The sequence below is a fragment of the Pteropus medius genome, unplaced genomic scaffold (genome assembly GCF_902729225.1).
Source record: "Pteropus medius unplaced genomic scaffold, Ma_sr-lr_union100, whole genome shotgun sequence".
Classification (NCBI taxonomy): Eukaryota; Metazoa; Chordata; class Mammalia; order Chiroptera; family Pteropodidae; genus Pteropus; species Pteropus medius.
Genome location: NW_024345479.1, coordinates 1,050,152 through 1,066,615, shown reverse-complemented (window position 1 = coordinate 1,066,615; position 16,464 = coordinate 1,050,152). Strand labels below are relative to the sequence as shown.

At 59.3% G+C, this 16,464-nt stretch overlaps 2 protein-coding genes across 2 annotated transcripts; both read right to left on the bottom strand.

Annotated features, from left to right (window-relative positions):
• Positions 1-1,114: 1,114 nt before the first annotated feature.
• Positions 1,115-6,310, bottom strand: LOC120611127 (keratin, type I cytoskeletal 17). Its single transcript, XM_039873513.1, has 8 exons — positions 5,801-6,310; positions 4,652-4,734; positions 4,063-4,219; positions 3,298-3,459; positions 2,597-2,722; positions 2,285-2,505; positions 2,146-2,171; positions 1,115-1,344 (listed from the first exon to the last, which is right to left on the bottom strand). The coding sequence occupies exons 1-8, from the start codon at positions 6,230-6,232 to the stop codon at positions 1,250-1,252; spliced, it is 1,302 nt and encodes a 433-aa protein (XP_039729447.1). The 5' UTR covers positions 6,233-6,310; the 3' UTR covers positions 1,115-1,249.
• A 1,908-nt stretch (positions 6,311-8,218) lies between these two features.
• On the bottom strand, positions 8,219-15,094 carry LOC120611282 (keratin, type I cytoskeletal 42). The gene is made up of 8 exons (XM_039873787.1): positions 14,630-15,094; positions 12,339-12,421; positions 12,058-12,214; positions 10,872-11,033; positions 10,130-10,255; positions 9,653-9,873; positions 8,585-8,634; positions 8,219-8,460 (listed from the first exon to the last, which is right to left on the bottom strand). The coding sequence occupies exons 1-8, from the start codon at positions 15,092-15,094 to the stop codon at positions 8,369-8,371; spliced, it is 1,356 nt and encodes a 451-aa protein (XP_039729721.1). The 3' UTR covers positions 8,219-8,368.
• Positions 15,095-16,464: the final 1,370 nt, after the last annotated feature.

Sequence of the window (16,464 nt, the reverse complement as noted above, 5' to 3'; positions counted from 1 at the left end):
CCTGCCCCAAGCTCCACCCTCAGTCGCCAGGGACCAGGAGAGCTCAGGCTTTTGGATGCCCTGGTCTGATTCTGCAGCGCAGACGGTCCCAGGCTTATCAGTGAATTGAGGGGAAGAGACACTCCTTCTCTCATAACCCCTTCCATGTAACCCCACTTTTTTAAGAAAACCAGGAAAGCAGGCCTACCCCACCCAGTGGTTTCCGGATTTACTCAAAGGCAGACTTCCAGGTATCGGGCTCCTCCCCAACTGCTCATCACAGGCCACCAGAGTGAAAGGATCTGGGGCCCAGAGGGTCTTGGGAGTGGCTTGGGCAGGGCTGCCCCTGCCCGCTGCCCCCTTCCCCAGGCTGCAGTGTCCCACTCACCCCCACCTCCAGGCTGCTGGAATCAAGTGAGGTAGTGCTGCTTCCCAGACACAACTCGCACCTGCCACCCCGCCCCCAGCATCCCCATCCTGAGCTGCAGCTGGCCATTTAAGGAAACATCCCTGAGGATGGCCCCACCTTTCTCCCACAGCTGCCCGGGGTCCACAGCCTTCTCTAGAGATACAGGTCTCCAGTTCCTACTCCTGGGATCAGATACTGGGGGCCCTAACCACCCAGCCTGCCTCCTCTCCCCCCCACCCCGTGCCTCTCCCAAAAGGACCCTGACTCCCGTCCTTGCCCACCCCTGCCCCTCTCGGAGGAGGAACCTCGAGGAGCGATTGACTGGATGCATCATCCCTTGGGACTCCGGCTCCGTGACCTGAGCTCTTTTTGTCCATTTCTGGATGAGAAATGAAGCTCAGCAAAGGGAAGTGACTGCCCATGGTCACGGACCTACTTATAAAACAAGAAGTGGCCACTTAAGACCCCCCATACGCTGACCTCACCCTGGGTCTGGCACTGGACCACCCTCCCTCGGATCACCGGCCCTTGGGAGATGCGAAGCCCCCACACATACAAGCTCTGCCCAGACCTTCTCTTTACTCTGGTCTAAGATGACCCTGACCCCTAAGTCAGTGACAGTGGGTGTCACCAGACTCCTTCCCCTGCTCGCATCAGCTCCTCCCCAGCCCCGTCATTCACCCATCCTTCATGAGGGTCCACCTCACAACCAGGACGCATTCCACATCTGAGTCAACAAGCTTTATTGGTCAGGCCGTGGGGTATAGGAAAGGCACTTGAAAGCCGGGGGCATTGAGGCTGGGAAGCCCAGAGGCTGCAGGGCTGAGGGGCCCTGGGGGGCTGGCCAGGGGAGCAGAGTCCTTAGCGGGTGGTCTGGTGGACCTGCTCGCGGGAGGAGATGACCTTGCCGTCCTGGACCTCTTCCACAATGGTGCGCACCTGGCGGGTGGTCACAGCTGCAAGAGACAGACACTCGGAGGTGGGCAGGGGCCGAGAGAGCCCGGCTCAGCCCCCAGCCGCTGAGTGGAGCCAGCTCTCTCCCCTATAGACCCTCGGTGTCCATGCCTCCGTCGGCCCCTCAGCATCACACCCACACCTGTGTCCCTCCTGCCCTCGCCTCTTTCTCCCTTCCATCTTGTCCCTATGCTGGGGCCCCTGTATGAGTCCTACTTCCCAGAGGGGTGGAGCGATGCTGACCCCCACGTCCTCCAGGCCTCATGCACACTGGGTGCTCCCCGAAGTGGTGTTTATCTCTGTGTCTCTGCAGTTCTCAGGGTGTGGACTATGCTCCTGTCTCTCCCATCAGACTGGACTCTCCAGGATAAGAACCTGGTCCCCATTACCCCCATAGACCAGGTACCCCAGGGCTAGGATCTCATCTTCCCTATGAAGCTGAGATCTGGAGGACAAGGACCAAGTCCCTTTCTCCCATCAGACTAGAGCCCAGAGACAGGACTACTTTTGCTCACCTGTAGGGCCTCCGAACAAAGATCGGGAGGCCATGTCCCTTTCTCCCCAACAGATAAGAGTCTCCAGAGCCAGGACCATATCTCCCCCATCAGACTAGGAACTCCGGGCTAAGGGCCAACTCCCTGCCCCGCCCCCCATCAGACTAGACAGTGTCTCCTTCTTCTTATTCTCCTAAGCATCAGCCCTGAGGCCTAAAGATCAGCCATCATTTCCTGGAGCTCCTGGGGACCCTCCTCCAGCAAGGTACAGGTAGGTGATACCCCTCCCTCAGCTACCAAGATCCTTACGTTCTTTGGGCTTGTACTGAGTCAGGCTGCAAAGAAAACAGAGAGAGGAGATTAGTTGTGGGTCTGAGAGCCCCACCTCCACCCCTGGCCCAGAACCCTGGACCCAGGCCCCCAACCCTGGACCCAGGCCCCCACGCACTGGGCATCCTCGCCCTCCAGCAGGCGGCGGTAGGTGGCGATCTCCTGCTCCAGCCGCGTCTTCACGTCCAGCAGGATCTTGTATTCCTGGTTCTGCTGCTCCATGTCACAGCGCAGCTGGCCCAGCTGCTCCTCCACGCTGCCTATCAGCCCCTGGATCTGGGACAGCTGCACACAGTAGCGGTTCTCGGTCTCCGCCAGACTGCCTTCCAGGGATGCTTTCTGCAGGAAGGTGGGAGGAGCAGGGGTCAGCAATGGTGGTCAATGTCCCTCCGGGGCCCTGAGCCCACCCCCGGCCTGGCAGCAGCCGTACCATGCTGAGCTGGGACTGCAGCTCGATCTCCAAGGCCTGCACCGTGCGCCGGAGCTCGGAGATCTCGCTCTTGCCGCTCTGCACCAGCTCGCTGTTGGTGGCCACCTCGCGGTTCAGCTCCTCTGTCTGCAGACAGGACCCAGGACAGTGCAACGTGAGCCTGGGATCCCTTCTCCAAGTCAGACGACCGCCATGCCCTTTATATGCTCAGCCCAAGGCCCATTCTGTGCCCAGACAGGCACCTGGGGCTCTTCCCGCTCCCCATAATACCCCTGGCCTTGACCTTCCCTGGACCACCTGACCAGGGCAGTGCTTTCTCACCAGCTTCCCACTTCCCAAAGCCCAAAAATCTTTGAAATGATGTTAATTTTATCTTTAATCCCTACGAGTGGAAATAAGAATAAGAAAGGAATAAGAAACTTGAGAACTTTCCAGGAGAGTAGTAGCCTGGCCCCTTGTGCTAGTTCCTGAGGGTAGGAAGCTCCTGGGGTCTGAGTGGAGCTCCCCGGGGCTCCCCAGCCACCCCCCAGATCCTAGCTTTAGCCAAGTCCCAAGCCTGTAGATGCAGCGGGTGAGCCTGGGGTCCATGCAGCTCACCAAGGAGAGGGAGCCCCCAAGATGCCAGGCACTGGGCTTGCCGTCTGGACTCGGTCCTTACACCCATCTCTTGGAAGAGGCCTCCAGCCCACAGCAGCCCCCACCTTGCTGAAGAACCAGTCCTCGGCGTCCTTGCGGTTCTTCTCGGCTATCTTCTCGTACTGGTCACGCATCTCGTTCAGGATGCGGCTCAGGTCCACGCCAGGGGCGGCGTCCATCTCCACGTTGATCTCACCGCCCACCTGGCCTCGCAGGGTGCTCATCTCCTGTGGAGGAGGGGGACTGTGGCGTGGGCATCCGTGCCTGTCCTGCTCTCCCACTCCCACACAAGCTCTCCGGGTCCCTCCCAAAGACCCCTTTCTCGTTCCACCTGTCTTGTAGCCTCTGACCTTCCCAAAGACTTTTATGCACCTGCTCTGTATGGGCTTTGCCTCCACCATCAGACTGGGGGCTCCCTGAGGGCAGGTTCTGTGTCTCTCCCATTAGACTGAGGGCTTCCAAAAATACAATCTCATTCTTAGGCCTGTGCCTCCAGAATATCCCCTCTAATTTCCAAACTTTTACATAGGACCCAGATTCAAGGGTTTGAGCTGGGAGAAGGAAGAGACCTCCCCACTTATCCCCTGTCCTCCTGAGGGAGGCCAGGGCAGGCAGAAGAGGTCTCTCTGGGCCCCTGGGAGGTTCCCCAGATTCAGGGAAGCTGGAAGGAGGCTCCTCTGCTGCTTGGCTCCACAGACAGGGCAGCCCTATAAGGTGACCAGCCCTGAAGCACCTGTTCTGTACTCTTCCCTCGGTCTCAATCTTGGCCCCGCCCCAGAGCCCTGCCTCCCACTCCACGGCCTCTTCGACCTGCTCCCCCTCCCTCTCACCTCCTCGTGGTTCTTTCTCAGGTAGGCCAGCTCCTCCTTCAGGTTCTCGATCTGCATCTCCAGGTCGGCTCTGGCCAGGGTCAGCTCGTCCAGCACCCTGCGCAGGCCATTGATGTCGGCCTCCACGCTCACACGCAGGGCCTGCTCTGTCTCAAACCTGAAAAGGAAACCAGAAGCTTCAGTTTCGATGCTCGGACTGGCAGGTCCAGGTCCTGGCCAGCACCTTGACTTCACCAGGGCACTAAGGGCTTGTGAGAAATAATGAGAAGATGGAGTGGAAGCAAATCCAGCCCCAGGGACCTGAGACCATGCAGGGCAAGGCCCAACCTCCACCCAATTCTCTCCTCTCTGCCTTCTAATTCTAATTCTCTCTCCTCTAATTTCTAATTCTCTCCTCTCTGCCTTCTGCCTCCCCTCCCTCTCTTCCATCATCAGCCTAAGCCCAGCGACCTTCAGAATTTGCTGCACCCTGGACAAAGAGGTAGACGCCCCCACCCCGGCTCCTGGCCCATGCCACAAGCAGCCAAGGAGTCCTAGGGTGGAGAGGGATGCCCCCCAGTTCCTTTCTAGCTCACTGGCAAAGGCTCACTTGGTGCGGAAGTCATCAGCAGCCAAACGGGCATTGTCGATCTGCAACAGGATACTGGCGTTGTCCACGGTGGCCGTGAGGATCTGGGGAGGTAGGCGAGTAGTCAGGTCACTGGGTAAGGGTAGCTCAGCCCAGGTCAGGGTTCTGGGATGGGTCTTCCTGCCTGGAGGCCAGGAGGTGGCTGTCTTCTCCAAGAAGGCTCCCTTCCCACCCAGCCTTTCCCTTTTACTCTGCTGCAATTGTTGACAAAGGTGGAGCCAGCAGGAGTCTGATGCGCTGAAACTTGCCTCCTGTTCCCCCAGGACCTACCTCCCCCGACACAGACCCCCATGCCAGGCTCTGCCTTAAACCAGAGCAGGGAGTTCTCAGGCTGAGAATTCAGGACAGCCAGAAAATAGGAGGGTGCCCACGGGACAGAAGCTGTTCCGGAATCCCAGAAAGCAGAGAGGATACGGGCAATCCCTTCATTTTACAGCTGGGGAGATGGTGCCTCTGAGGGGCTCCCCCAAGAGGAAAGCTAAAAGAGACCTCGCTGAAGAGTAGTTTCAAAACAGAAGTCATGAGCCCCGCTAAGCGCTGGCCTGGGGATCCGGCAGACAGCAGTCCCCTCTCCCCAGGTTTGCTCAGCCCCATTCTTGAGGGGACAGCAGGAGGGATGGGGAAGGCAGAAAAATCCCCAAGTAAAGCTCACAAGAGGCCTCCTAAGGTCCTACTCCCTCTCTTCTGCCTCCAGCTCCTAGCAAGTGTCATCGGGTACTCACTCAGACCCCTTACCCCACCATTGCCCCAAATCCCCATAGCACTCCAAGGAGAGAGATGCCCATGTACCTGGCAGCCTCATGAGCCTAGCCCTCCACAAGCGTCCACTTGCCTTATCCTATCACTACACGAGGTGACGAGAAGCTCTGCCATGAGGAAACTGGAGCTCAAAGGAGCTCCATGATTGTCCCTGACCCAGCCCGCTGCCCCCTGAAAAGGGTGACACACGTACATCGCAGCCCCAAGGTGGGTTCCCAAAGGCCAAGCCAAAGCCAAGCTGTCCTTGGCTTCCTGAGGCCGATGCCAGCCCCCCAGGCTGGACTCCAGGTCACGGGCAGGAGATGGGGAAGAAGTCATGCCCCACAGGCCCCTCCCGCCAGCAGGCCCTGCCTTGTTCTTCAGGTCCTCGATGGTCTGGTAGTAGTGGCTGTAGTCGCGGGCGGGGCCCGGGGCCTGCTTCTGGTACCAGTCGCGGATCTTCACCTCCAGCTCCGTGTTGGCCTCCTCCAGGGCGCGCACCTTGTCCAGGTAGGAGGCCAGGCGGTCGTTGAGGTTCTGCATGGTGGCCTTCTCACCTCCTGCCAGCAGCCCATCGACTCCTCCAAAGCTGCCGCCATAGCCACCACCAGAGCCAAAGCTGTAGCAGCTGGAATAGCTGCTGCCCCCGAGGGCCCCGCCCAGGCCACTGGCAGCCCCCAGCCTGCAGGAGCCGGCACCCAGGCCACCAGACAGCCGGCAGGAGGGGCGGGATGAGCCACCGCCCAGGCCCGATGAACCCTTGATGGAGCTGGAGGAAGTGAACTGGCGGATGGTGGTGGTCATGGTGGCGGCGGCAGGAGGTGGGCGAGCACAGAGCGAATGAGCTCTAGAGGAGAGAGGTCTGAGGTGCGTGTCACTGCTGGGGCTCGCCCGCCTCCTTTATAGGCCAACAAGTGGGCGGGCATAACGATTACAACAGGCTCCATCCTCTGTTTCCATTCCCTTGGGCTTTCATCACTGCTGGCCGCCTGCCAGCTCCCAGGTGGCTGTGGGCCCCCCTCCTCCCACCACCGGAGCTTTGCCTCACTCCGAACCCCATGCTGGGTGTCTGCATGTGTGTGTGCGCGTGTCTCTGGTCCCGGGCTCATCACCTGTGATTCAGGCAGGCCCTCCAGCTATGCTTTCCCATGACCTAATACGGAGAAGAGGAGAGGCAGGACGTCACCGTCACCAGGCCCTCCCAGGCAGCTGCCACCCCAGCCTGGCCCATCGGGACCCTGCGTCTGGTGGGGAAACAGGTTGGAGAACCAGGCAGCCCCAGCCTGAGGTTACTCTCCTTCATGAGACACCGCTTCACACACAGTCCTGGCCTGGGGCTGGGTACTGGGGAGACAGTGAGAACCGAGCCTCAATCCCACCCTGAAAACTGGTCCTAAACCTACCTCAGATGATCACCCCATTTTACAGATAAGGAAACTGGGGCTTGAGAGGGATAGTGTCCCACCGCCCCATCTACCTGCAATGTTAGTATATGTACTGCTGAAGTGAGCACCTCACCTACCTGCAAGACTGGGCTGGCAGGGCTTTACCGGTCATCCCCCGTCCCTGGGACCCCAGGCACCCTGGCCCCTCTGCACAGCCTTGACCCCAAGGAAGCACATCTGGGGTAATGATTCCATCTGGCCAGTTTTCTGAACTGCCGCATCCCTAGACCCCCTGGCGACCCAGACAAATCTTTTCCTACCTCCCTCTAACAGATGGCGAGGGGCTAGGGGGATCCTGGGCTCAGGTGGGAAAAGAGGAGCTTAGCTGCAGGATGGGGAAATGGCAGCTGGGAGAACCGAGGGGCGTGCCCCTTTCCAGGCTCCTTCCTAGACCCCAAGAGGCTTCGGAGTGAGGCGAGGGGCATGTACCTCAGGCCCCAGCCGGCTGAAACCTAAAGGACACTGCTCAAGAAGAGGGTCTTCCTGAGACCCCCCCACCGCCCCGCAACAGCCTTCTCCAGAGGCCCCACCCAGTCCCCTGACTGTGGCCCCTCAGGATGTGCCCTGAGCCTCCCTACAGCCCCACCCTGCCCTGCCCACCGCCCCAGCCGGGCCCTGGGTCCCAGGGTCCCAGCAGGCCCACTGGGTGGAATGTAGTCGTGTCTCAGACTGCCAGTGGCTTCTACTCCCCAGACAGGCCCAGACAGCCCCAGCCAGCAGCTGAGAGAGATTCCCCAATAGCCTGGCAGCTGCCAAGCCACCAAAGAAAACAGGACGCCCCCCACACTCACACGCACAGCAGCCACCCCGCCCCACACACGCCCCCGAGTTGGGCAGAGCCAGTCTGGTTTCCTGGGCTGGCTGTGCTGCTGCCACCTCCTCTCACCCATCAATGTCTCGGGCCACTCCTTCGGAAAACCCCCTGCCCAGCCCCTCTCCCTCTGATTTTGAACCAGACCTGCTCACGGCTAGGCAAGAGTTCTCTTAGAACAGGCGTGGTTCCCTCGGAAAGTCTAGGGGCCCTCCCAGCAACCAGCCATAAGCAATGGGGACCCGGGGGCTGATTCTTAGAAACTTTCCCAGCTTGTTGGGCTGTCTCATTCCCCCCACGCCCCACCCTCAATCCTTCTGCCTCCTTCCCTCTCCTCCTCCCAGGCCTGGATGGGGTGGGTAGAATAGGTTAGCAGCTGACAAGCGCCACCCAAACATTCAACAAACTCTCCTCCCCCAGTCCCTCAGCCCACACTGCCCTAAGCCAATGACCACACCAGATCACACAAGGCATTGAACTTCAGGCAAAGCTTTAATAGTGTGCACTGGGGCAAACCCAGGAGGCCCCTCAGTGAGGGGCTGCAGGAAGCAGATACAGAAAGGCAACAGCTCTTGGGCAGTGGCCCAGACAGGCACTCGGGGCTCAGCAGTAGCATGCTAGGAGCTGAAGGCGATGGCTGCCCCAGGACCTTCGAGGCTGGGCTGTTGCAAGTGGAAAGGGGCCTCAGTGGGTGGAGCGATGGACTTGCTCTCGAGAAGAGACCACCTTGCCGTCTTGGACCTCCTCCACGATGGTGCGCACCTGGCGGCTGGTCACTGTGGGTGCGGGCAGTAGAGGGGGTGCAGGGGACCTCAGGCTGGAGCCTCTCCCCCAGGCTTCCACACGGAAGGGTCCTCAGCCTCCCCCACCCGGTCTGGGCAGGACGGGGCAAGCTCTTACCTTCCCTGGTGGGCTGCGAGGCCAGGGACAAGGAGTACTGGGTGGCCAGGCTGCAGGAAGAAAGAGGGAGACCTGTCAACCCAGGGGTGCCCACTAGGAGCCCAGCCCTCTGGGAGCGGGAGCAGCTGGGGGAGCCCAGGGCCAGGGGAGAGAGGTCCCAGCAAATCAGAGAGAAATCACAGCTGAGCGTGCACGGAAGAGAACAGCAACCACAAGGGTCAGCGGGCACGGGCCCAGGGGGAAAGCAGACACCCCAAAAGGAGGCTCAGAGGCACTTTGCAGCTAATCAAGGATTTACAAGGAGAAGCTGAGCAAGTGGTTTTTCTATACCCCATAGGGTCCAACAAATAGAATCAATTAAAGCAGGAGAGACTGCGGTTAGACTGCAGATGGACTTCACTATCTTCAGGGAGCAGAAAAGCTGGAATATGCGAATAAGCATGAAGATTCTGAACATTCGCGACCCTTTAGAGTAACGCCCCGCTCTGCCTTCCTGCCAATCGCTCCTCATCCCATCCCGGGTAATGGCATCACCAATGACACAGTCATCAAAACCAGAAACCCAGAGTTATCGTGTGTGCTCACTCGACATTCACCGAGTCCTGCCTGCGAGCCGCGCCCGCCCCCGCGTCCAGGCACCCAGCCCTGCCGTTTTTCACTGTAACACATCCCCTTGGTGCATCGCCTTCCTTTCCCCGCCCTCCGCCCCTCGCCTCACGGTCCACCCGCCTGACTCCCTGCTCCAGCCTCCAGACAGGGCTCCCTGAGCCCGCCGTGGCCCCGCTGATGCATTTCTCCCTCTGCAGCCAGAGTGGGTGTTCCGAGATATCTTGATCATACCCCTCCTGTGCACAGTGTCCCATGGCCTACATTATCCTGTCTGCATGCTTTTCTGTGGCCTTCAGGGTTCCTCACAGCTGGATCCCAGCCATTGTTCTCAGTTTCACCCCCCTGCAAACCTCCCTGCCTCCTCCTGGCCTTTGCTGGAGCTATTACCACAGCTCGCACATCCCTCACTGGGTGAAGGGGCCCCAGCCCGCCCGAGCGGGTCCCCGGTGCCCCACTCACTGGGCGTCCTCGCCCTCCAGCAGGCGGCGGTAGGTAGCGATCTCCTGCTCCAGCCTCGTCTTCACATCCAGTAGCACCTGATACTCATGGTTCTGACGCTCCATGTCACAGCGGAGCTCACCCAGCTGCTGCTCGATGCTGCTGATGAGCCCCTGCAGCTGAGCCAGCTGAACCCCGTAGCGGGCCTCGGTCTCCGCCAGGCTGCCCTCCAGGGATGCTTTCTGTGGGTCAGGGGGTAGGTGGCTGGGTGAGACCAAGATGGGAACCTTCCCTACAGCGGAGAACCCAGAGGGAGGCCCCACCGTGTGGGGTTGTGGGTGCTGCCAGTGCGGTGGGGCAGGAACCAGGGCAGAGAGGGGCCCGTATCACTGCGTGAAGTGACACAGTGCGGGAGTCTCTGGTTCTCCAACTGGGGGCTTACGAGGCTGGGCCTGCGCTGGGACGAAGTTACAGGCGGGGAGAGGACAGACGCCCTACCATGCTGAGCTGGGACTGCAGCTCAATCTCCAGGTTCTGCACAGAGCGACGAAGCTCGGTGATCTCCGTCCTGCTGCTTTGCAGGGCCTCGGTGTTGGTGGCCACCTCACGGTTCAGCTCCTCCGTCTGGAAGGCAGGGTGGGCCACAGGGGCTTGAGGAAGCTTGCGGAGGTGGGGCAGAGGGAGGACACGGGCCCTACCTGAGCTCTGACCTCCCGGACCTGCTCTCCCAGCACCCCGCTGGCCTGTATGGGGCCCCAAACACACCTGCACACAGACATCCTCTGTGCCCACACAGGAACTTAGCAGAATTCACTTTGCTTCGTGGTCATTTACCTTGGTTACTCCTCCTGAGCTGCAAGCACTGCTCAAAGACAGGCCCTAGGTTTTATTCTTTTTGTGCCTGTTATTGTCCAGGGCACTGTAGCTGCTCAGTGTGTGTTTTCTAAGAATATGTGTTATGCATCCAAGCGCAGACATACCCACGAAGGCTGTGCGGGAGAAGCCCTCACTGGGAGCCAGGAGCCCTGGACCCGGTCCCCAGGCCGCAGTGAAGGGCTGTGTGAGCTTGAGGCCTCTCTGAGCCTCACATCTGCATCTACACATCGGGGGTTGGTCCAACTGGTTTCCAAAGGTCTTTCCAGCTGGGACAGTCTGTGGATCCACACATTGTCCAGCCCGTACTCAGCACGCAGCACACGTACGCGCATGCGTGCGCACCTGCTCACACACGGCCACCCACCTTGCTGAAGAACCAGTCCTCGGCGTCCTTGCGGTTCTTCTCGGCTATCTTCTCGTACTGGTCACGCATCTCGTTCAGGATGCGGCTCAGGTCCACGCCAGGGGCGGCGTCCATCTCCACGCTGACGTCTCCACCCACCTGGCCTCGCAGGGCGTTCATTTCCTGGCAGAAAGCAGAGCAAAAGCTCACCCGAGGCCATCCTGGCGAAAGACCCTGGGGCCTTCTCTACCTTGAGGAGATGAGTGCAGATGACAGACAGACACAGATAGGCCAACAGCTCCTCAAACATCTCTCCCAACACGCACTCGGGGTTCACCCCCAATGTGTGCTGGGTCGGGACAGGCGGCAATTCTCCATCATGGCAGGAGATAAGCCAGGACAACCTCGCTCGCCAACGCTGACCACCAGCTTTGTCACCCACTGCCAATCACGCAGCACAGCAAGAGGAAAGCAGCCCCAAGTCGCTATCAGCAGAGCCAGACCTCCTTAGGAAATGCGATCCCCATAACCAGCCCCAAAGCCAAGTGGAGACTCTTTCTGGGCTCCTGCTCCTCGGGGGTTGGGCTCCCCGCTTCCGTCAGCCCACAGGGCAACTGAGAAGGGAGCCGCAGGCTCATTAGTCCCCCTGCAGGGTCGTGGGTTGAGCCTGGGGGTCCCTGGGACCCAGAGTTCTCTGAAAAAAGAGGTTGGAGACGTGGCAGAGTAGTGGAGTGAGACCTGGGTGTGAGCATGGGTCAGACAGACGGGGTGGTTACTCCCGTGCAGCCTTGGACAAATCTCTTCACCTCTCTGAGCCTGAGTTTCTTCACTGGTGAAGGAAAGAACAAGCGCCTTCTCCCAGGACGGCTGTCAGTATCAGCTGAAGTAATTACTGTGAATCACTTATAATACGCTGGGCAGATGTTCGTTGTTATGACTATCACTATTATAATTAATTGTAATAATTAGCATGCATGTTCTGAGACTGATTTGCTCACTAGATATTAACTGCCGCTACGCAATGGGCCGTGCTTCGAGGGACAAGGGAAGTATCTCTGTGGGGAGAGGACCCTCCAGGCCTCACCCAGGGCCCTGTGAGGGTTGCCTAGGATGCAGACCCCTGGGTGGGCCCAAGGGGATTCGAGGGCCTCAGCCTTGCTTGTTCCCAGGAGAGCTCCTCCTGCATGCATTCCCAAGCCGGCCTCACCTCCTCGTGGTTCTTCCTCAGGTAGGCCAGCTCCTCCTTCAGGTTCTCGATCTGCATCTCCAGGTCGGCTCTGGCCAGGGTCAGCTCGTCCAGCACCCTGCGCAGGCCATTGATGTCGGCCTCCACGCTCATGCGCAGGTTCAGCTCCGTCTCATACCTGGGGTGGGGAGGGTAGGGGCATGAGACACGGAGGGCCACGAGGCCACCCCTCATACACACAGAGGGCTCTGTGGTGTGCAGAGCCAAACCCACCCCTAGCAGCCCCGGAGGCCCAGACTCACTTGGTGCGGAAGTCGTCGGCTGCCAGGCGGGCATTGTCTACCTGCAGCACCAAGCGAGCATTGTCCACGGTGGCCGCCAGGATCTGGGGGAGACAATGTGCTCAGTGAGCAAGCACCTGAGAGGGCCCTGTGACAGCCGTCTTGCAGCATTTTGGAGAGTGGGCCAGAGTGGGAGGGTCCCTGTGGTCTTCTCCTCCTCTGAGGACCCTGCTGGGGGCCTGGCAGAATGGTGGGGGCATGATGCCCAGGCACAGGTAACCACGACGCCAGAGGAGAAACTCAGATGCACCCCTCAATCACTGTGGGGTCACTGCCCAAGCTGCCTGAAATTTGCTCCCTCTTCCCCAACTAACTTCACCTCTAGACTCACTCGCCACCTCCTCCAGGAAGCCCTCAATCTGGGTCCCTCCTCCCGGTCAAACCTCCTCCCCGGCCATCTCTCTTTCACGGCACTTCTCCCAGGTGCAATTGTTCCATGACTTTTCTGGTTATTTCCTCCTCCAGTGGAGTCTGAGTCCCAGGGAACAAGGCCATATCTGTTTCACTCCCTTCAGAATCCCCAGCCCTGGGCACTGCGCCTGGCCCAGAGTCGGGCCTCAGCAAACACTAGTTTAATTAAGTGATTAGTTAATTAATGAGGTTATGACTGGCTCCAACTCAAACCTAAAGCAAAGTTTTCTTTTCCCGCAGGGTCATCCGGGAAGTTTAAGTGAGAACATGGAAGGCTCTGGAAAGAGCAGAGGGTTAGTTATTATTCTTGCTGCTGTCATTTTACTGCGAAAAATGCCTAAGAGAAGCTCCCGTCGAAGGTCATGGGGGCGGGAGGAGAGCGAGGCCCAGAGGGAGCAGAGAGGTCTCGGTGGAGCTGGAGGAGGAGCTGAGGGCTGAAGCTAGGAGAAGTAAGAGGGGGAAACGTTGCAGGCAAAAGCAGCCCCAGTAGGCTCATCCTGGGTCTAGGAAGCCACCTGCTCAGGCCCTATTTCCATACTGTGCCCGAGGGCCAGCTTGTTACCTGCACCAGACCTGTGGGCCTATCCCACCCACCTCCCCGCTCAGGAAGCTGATTGGGCCCAGAGAGGGGCCATTGTGAAAAACCCTGAGGGGCACAGTGACTCAGAGGTGTGGAGGCCTGGTGTGGGGTGAGCTGGGAGATGGCGGTGAGTCGCTGGCTGACTGAACCAGGAACACTGACTCACCAGGGCTCCCCCGGGTTCCCCGCTGCCCAGGCCAAGCCCGGTATCTGATCTGGCACTCCCAGTAGCTCTGCTTCCAGGGGGCAATTGCAGGAATTCCCTGGCTGGCAGAGGTTCCAGGCAGAAGGAGACAAACCCCTAGCAGGCCAGCACCAAGCCTGGTTTCTCACCAGGACACCGAGCAGGCCTGACTGCCCTGGGCCAACCAGGCCTGGCTCTCGGCATCTTTGACCTCTCACCTGCCTCTGGGGGCTGCAGCACTGTAGGACCCTCCAGTGTTTGTGCAGAAGCCCAGGTGCCACGTTTACGGAATGCCAAGACCATGGTCTTAGAAGTAGTGTGTGCGCACACACGCGCACACGTGTGTTGTCTTCATGAGACTAAGTAAGCAAAATTCCCTCCTTTGGGAGCTTCCAGTCTGAGTAGGAAGCCATAGCTCCTTCCTTCAGGGACTCTCCCCCAATCTGCAAGGAGAGATCTGTCCTCTGCCCTCATAGATCCCCAGAGTGACCATCACAGAGGAAGAGAGGAGGACCCACAACTAAAGCAGCCATAAAAACATATCAGACTCAGTGAAATCAAAATAATGAACAGGGCGTAGACTGAACCTCAAAGTGTTGAAAGGACCCCAAGATCTGGGGACAAAAGGCAAGTGCCATCCACCCAAGAGGACTTCTTGGAGGAGGTGAGGTGGGCAGACAGCAGACCCAGAGGGTACTGGGATAGTGAGAAGACATCCATTCTCAGCTCCCCACCTCTATGCCTTTTTCCGTACTGTTCTCTATACCTGGAATGCCTTCTGCTGCCTTCAAGGTTCTGAAGCCTTCCCTGCTGACTCCTCCATCACCCACCCCAAATACACGCCTCTCAGAAAGAGAGAATTCAAGAAAACCTCCCTGCATGGGATATCCTCCAAGCCTGGGACCAGGACTGCCCCAGGGCAGGGTTCCAGGGCAAGTGAGTGAGTGAATGAATGAATGAATGAAGACCCCAGGTGGAAGAGAAATGTTCACAAAGACCCAGAGTTGAGATAGAATGGGTCAGAAGCAGGTACTGAGGACAGAGAGCAGAGGGCAGGAAGCTGGCTGGTCCACACACCTTGTTCCTCAGCTCCTCGATGGTCTTGAAATAGTGGCTGTAGTCACGGGTGGGTTCAGGGCCCTGCTTCTTATACCAGTCACGGATCTTCACCTCCAGGTCGGTGTTGGCCTCCTCCAGGGCGCGCACCTTCTCCAGGTAGGAGGCCAGGCGGTCGTTGAGGTTCTGCATGGTCTCCTTCTCACCACCACCCAGCAGAGCATCCGATACACCGAAGCTGGCGCCAAAGCCCCCACCCAGGTTGCAAGTGTAGCCCCCACTATAGCCGCCCCCCAAGCCCGCCGAGAAGCGGGATGAGGTGACCGACATGTTGCCACAGCTGCCAGATCCCAGGAGGCTGGGGGCTCTACAGGAGCTCCCGACACGGACAGTGGACATCCGAGAGAAACCCCCGCTGGGCACGCATGGGCCCTTGACAGAGCCAGAGGTTGAGAACTGGCGGATGCTGGTGGTGGTGGCAGCCATGGTGTCCACGGGTCAGAAGCAGTGTCTGGTCTGGACAGAGACCCTGGGCAGCCTTTTATAGCCGGGCTACAGAAGGGCTGGGCCCCTGGCCCTTGAAGTCAAAGCCAAAACCCCAGCCATGTAATCTGCTTCTGTACCAGCCGCCCAGGGCCTGGGGCTCAGGCTGGACATGCCGAGTGCATCCCCCAGGCCCCTTCTCCTGCCAGAGCCTGGCCTGGGCAGGTGGCCTCTGAGTAGCCCATTGTTCAGAAACAAAGGGGGTGTTGGAGCCGCAGCCTCAGGGTAGGGTGATCCTCCATTCTCAGCAGCAATTAGGCCGCTGAGCTCATTCTCGGGGGGAGTCAGAGAGTACCCAGCCTTAGGAGCCAGAAAAGGCCTGGAACAAGGCTCCGCAGTCCTGGAGCCTGGAGGCTGCGCTGGTCCTCTACCCAGGATTCCTGGTCCCCAGGAAAAGGATGGAGAGACTAGGAGTGATGCCCTCCCCGGGGTCCGACGTGGCCCTGAAGAAGCCCCCCGGGCTGAGGGAGAATCCGCCTCTGACCTGGGAAGCCCCCAGCTCTCTTGGGATCATCCCAAGTCTGTAGTCTTGGCCGGGGAGTCCCCACATCTGAGGGGAGTAGACACGCCGTGGACCTGAGTCTTATAGGAAGTCAATTCGTGAGCCTCAGTTTCCTCACTTGTAAAATGGGGATACTTCCTGTCTCCCATGGTCTTGGAGGGAACCTGGAGAGCTAGTAACATTTAATCAAGCTGGGGCTAAGGGAGAGGCTGAAGCAGAGAGTTAGGGCGGCCACTCCAGCTCATCCTCCAGCACCTGAGGAAAGCCATTCCTGGCCCTCCCACCCCAGGAGGCATGATGAGGAGAAGCAAGCTCTACGTGGCAGGGTGCCCCTCAGCCAGCGCCACGCCCGTACCCCACCAGGAACCCGTGTGATTCCACATCTTGGTGGCTGACAAGGAGATTACCAGCCTAATCTCTGCGGCGCTAATGATTTAGGCGCTGCCAGGACACTGGCGTCTGCACCGGGCTTGTCTGAATGGGAAGCTTCCCGGGCCAGCCAGGGCCCCATGGGATGGGCAGGGGAGGGCGAGCCTGGCTCCACAGGAAGCTTGCGGGTGGCCTGGGCTCTCCGCCACACACAGGGACAAGGAGGGAGTCGGGCTTTCCCTATGAAAGGCTTCCTGCTTAGAAGGTGGGTGGGCCTCTTACACGAAGGTGTCTCCTCGCTCGGGGACCACACCAGCTACGTGGGAGAAAAGGGACCAACCCCCATCTCATCCTGCTCCCATCCTGCCTGTGGAGTCCAGGGGTTCTCAAGGTTGCTAGGGGGTGCGGAGTGGGCTCAAAGCCAAGGTCAGACCCCCAGGGC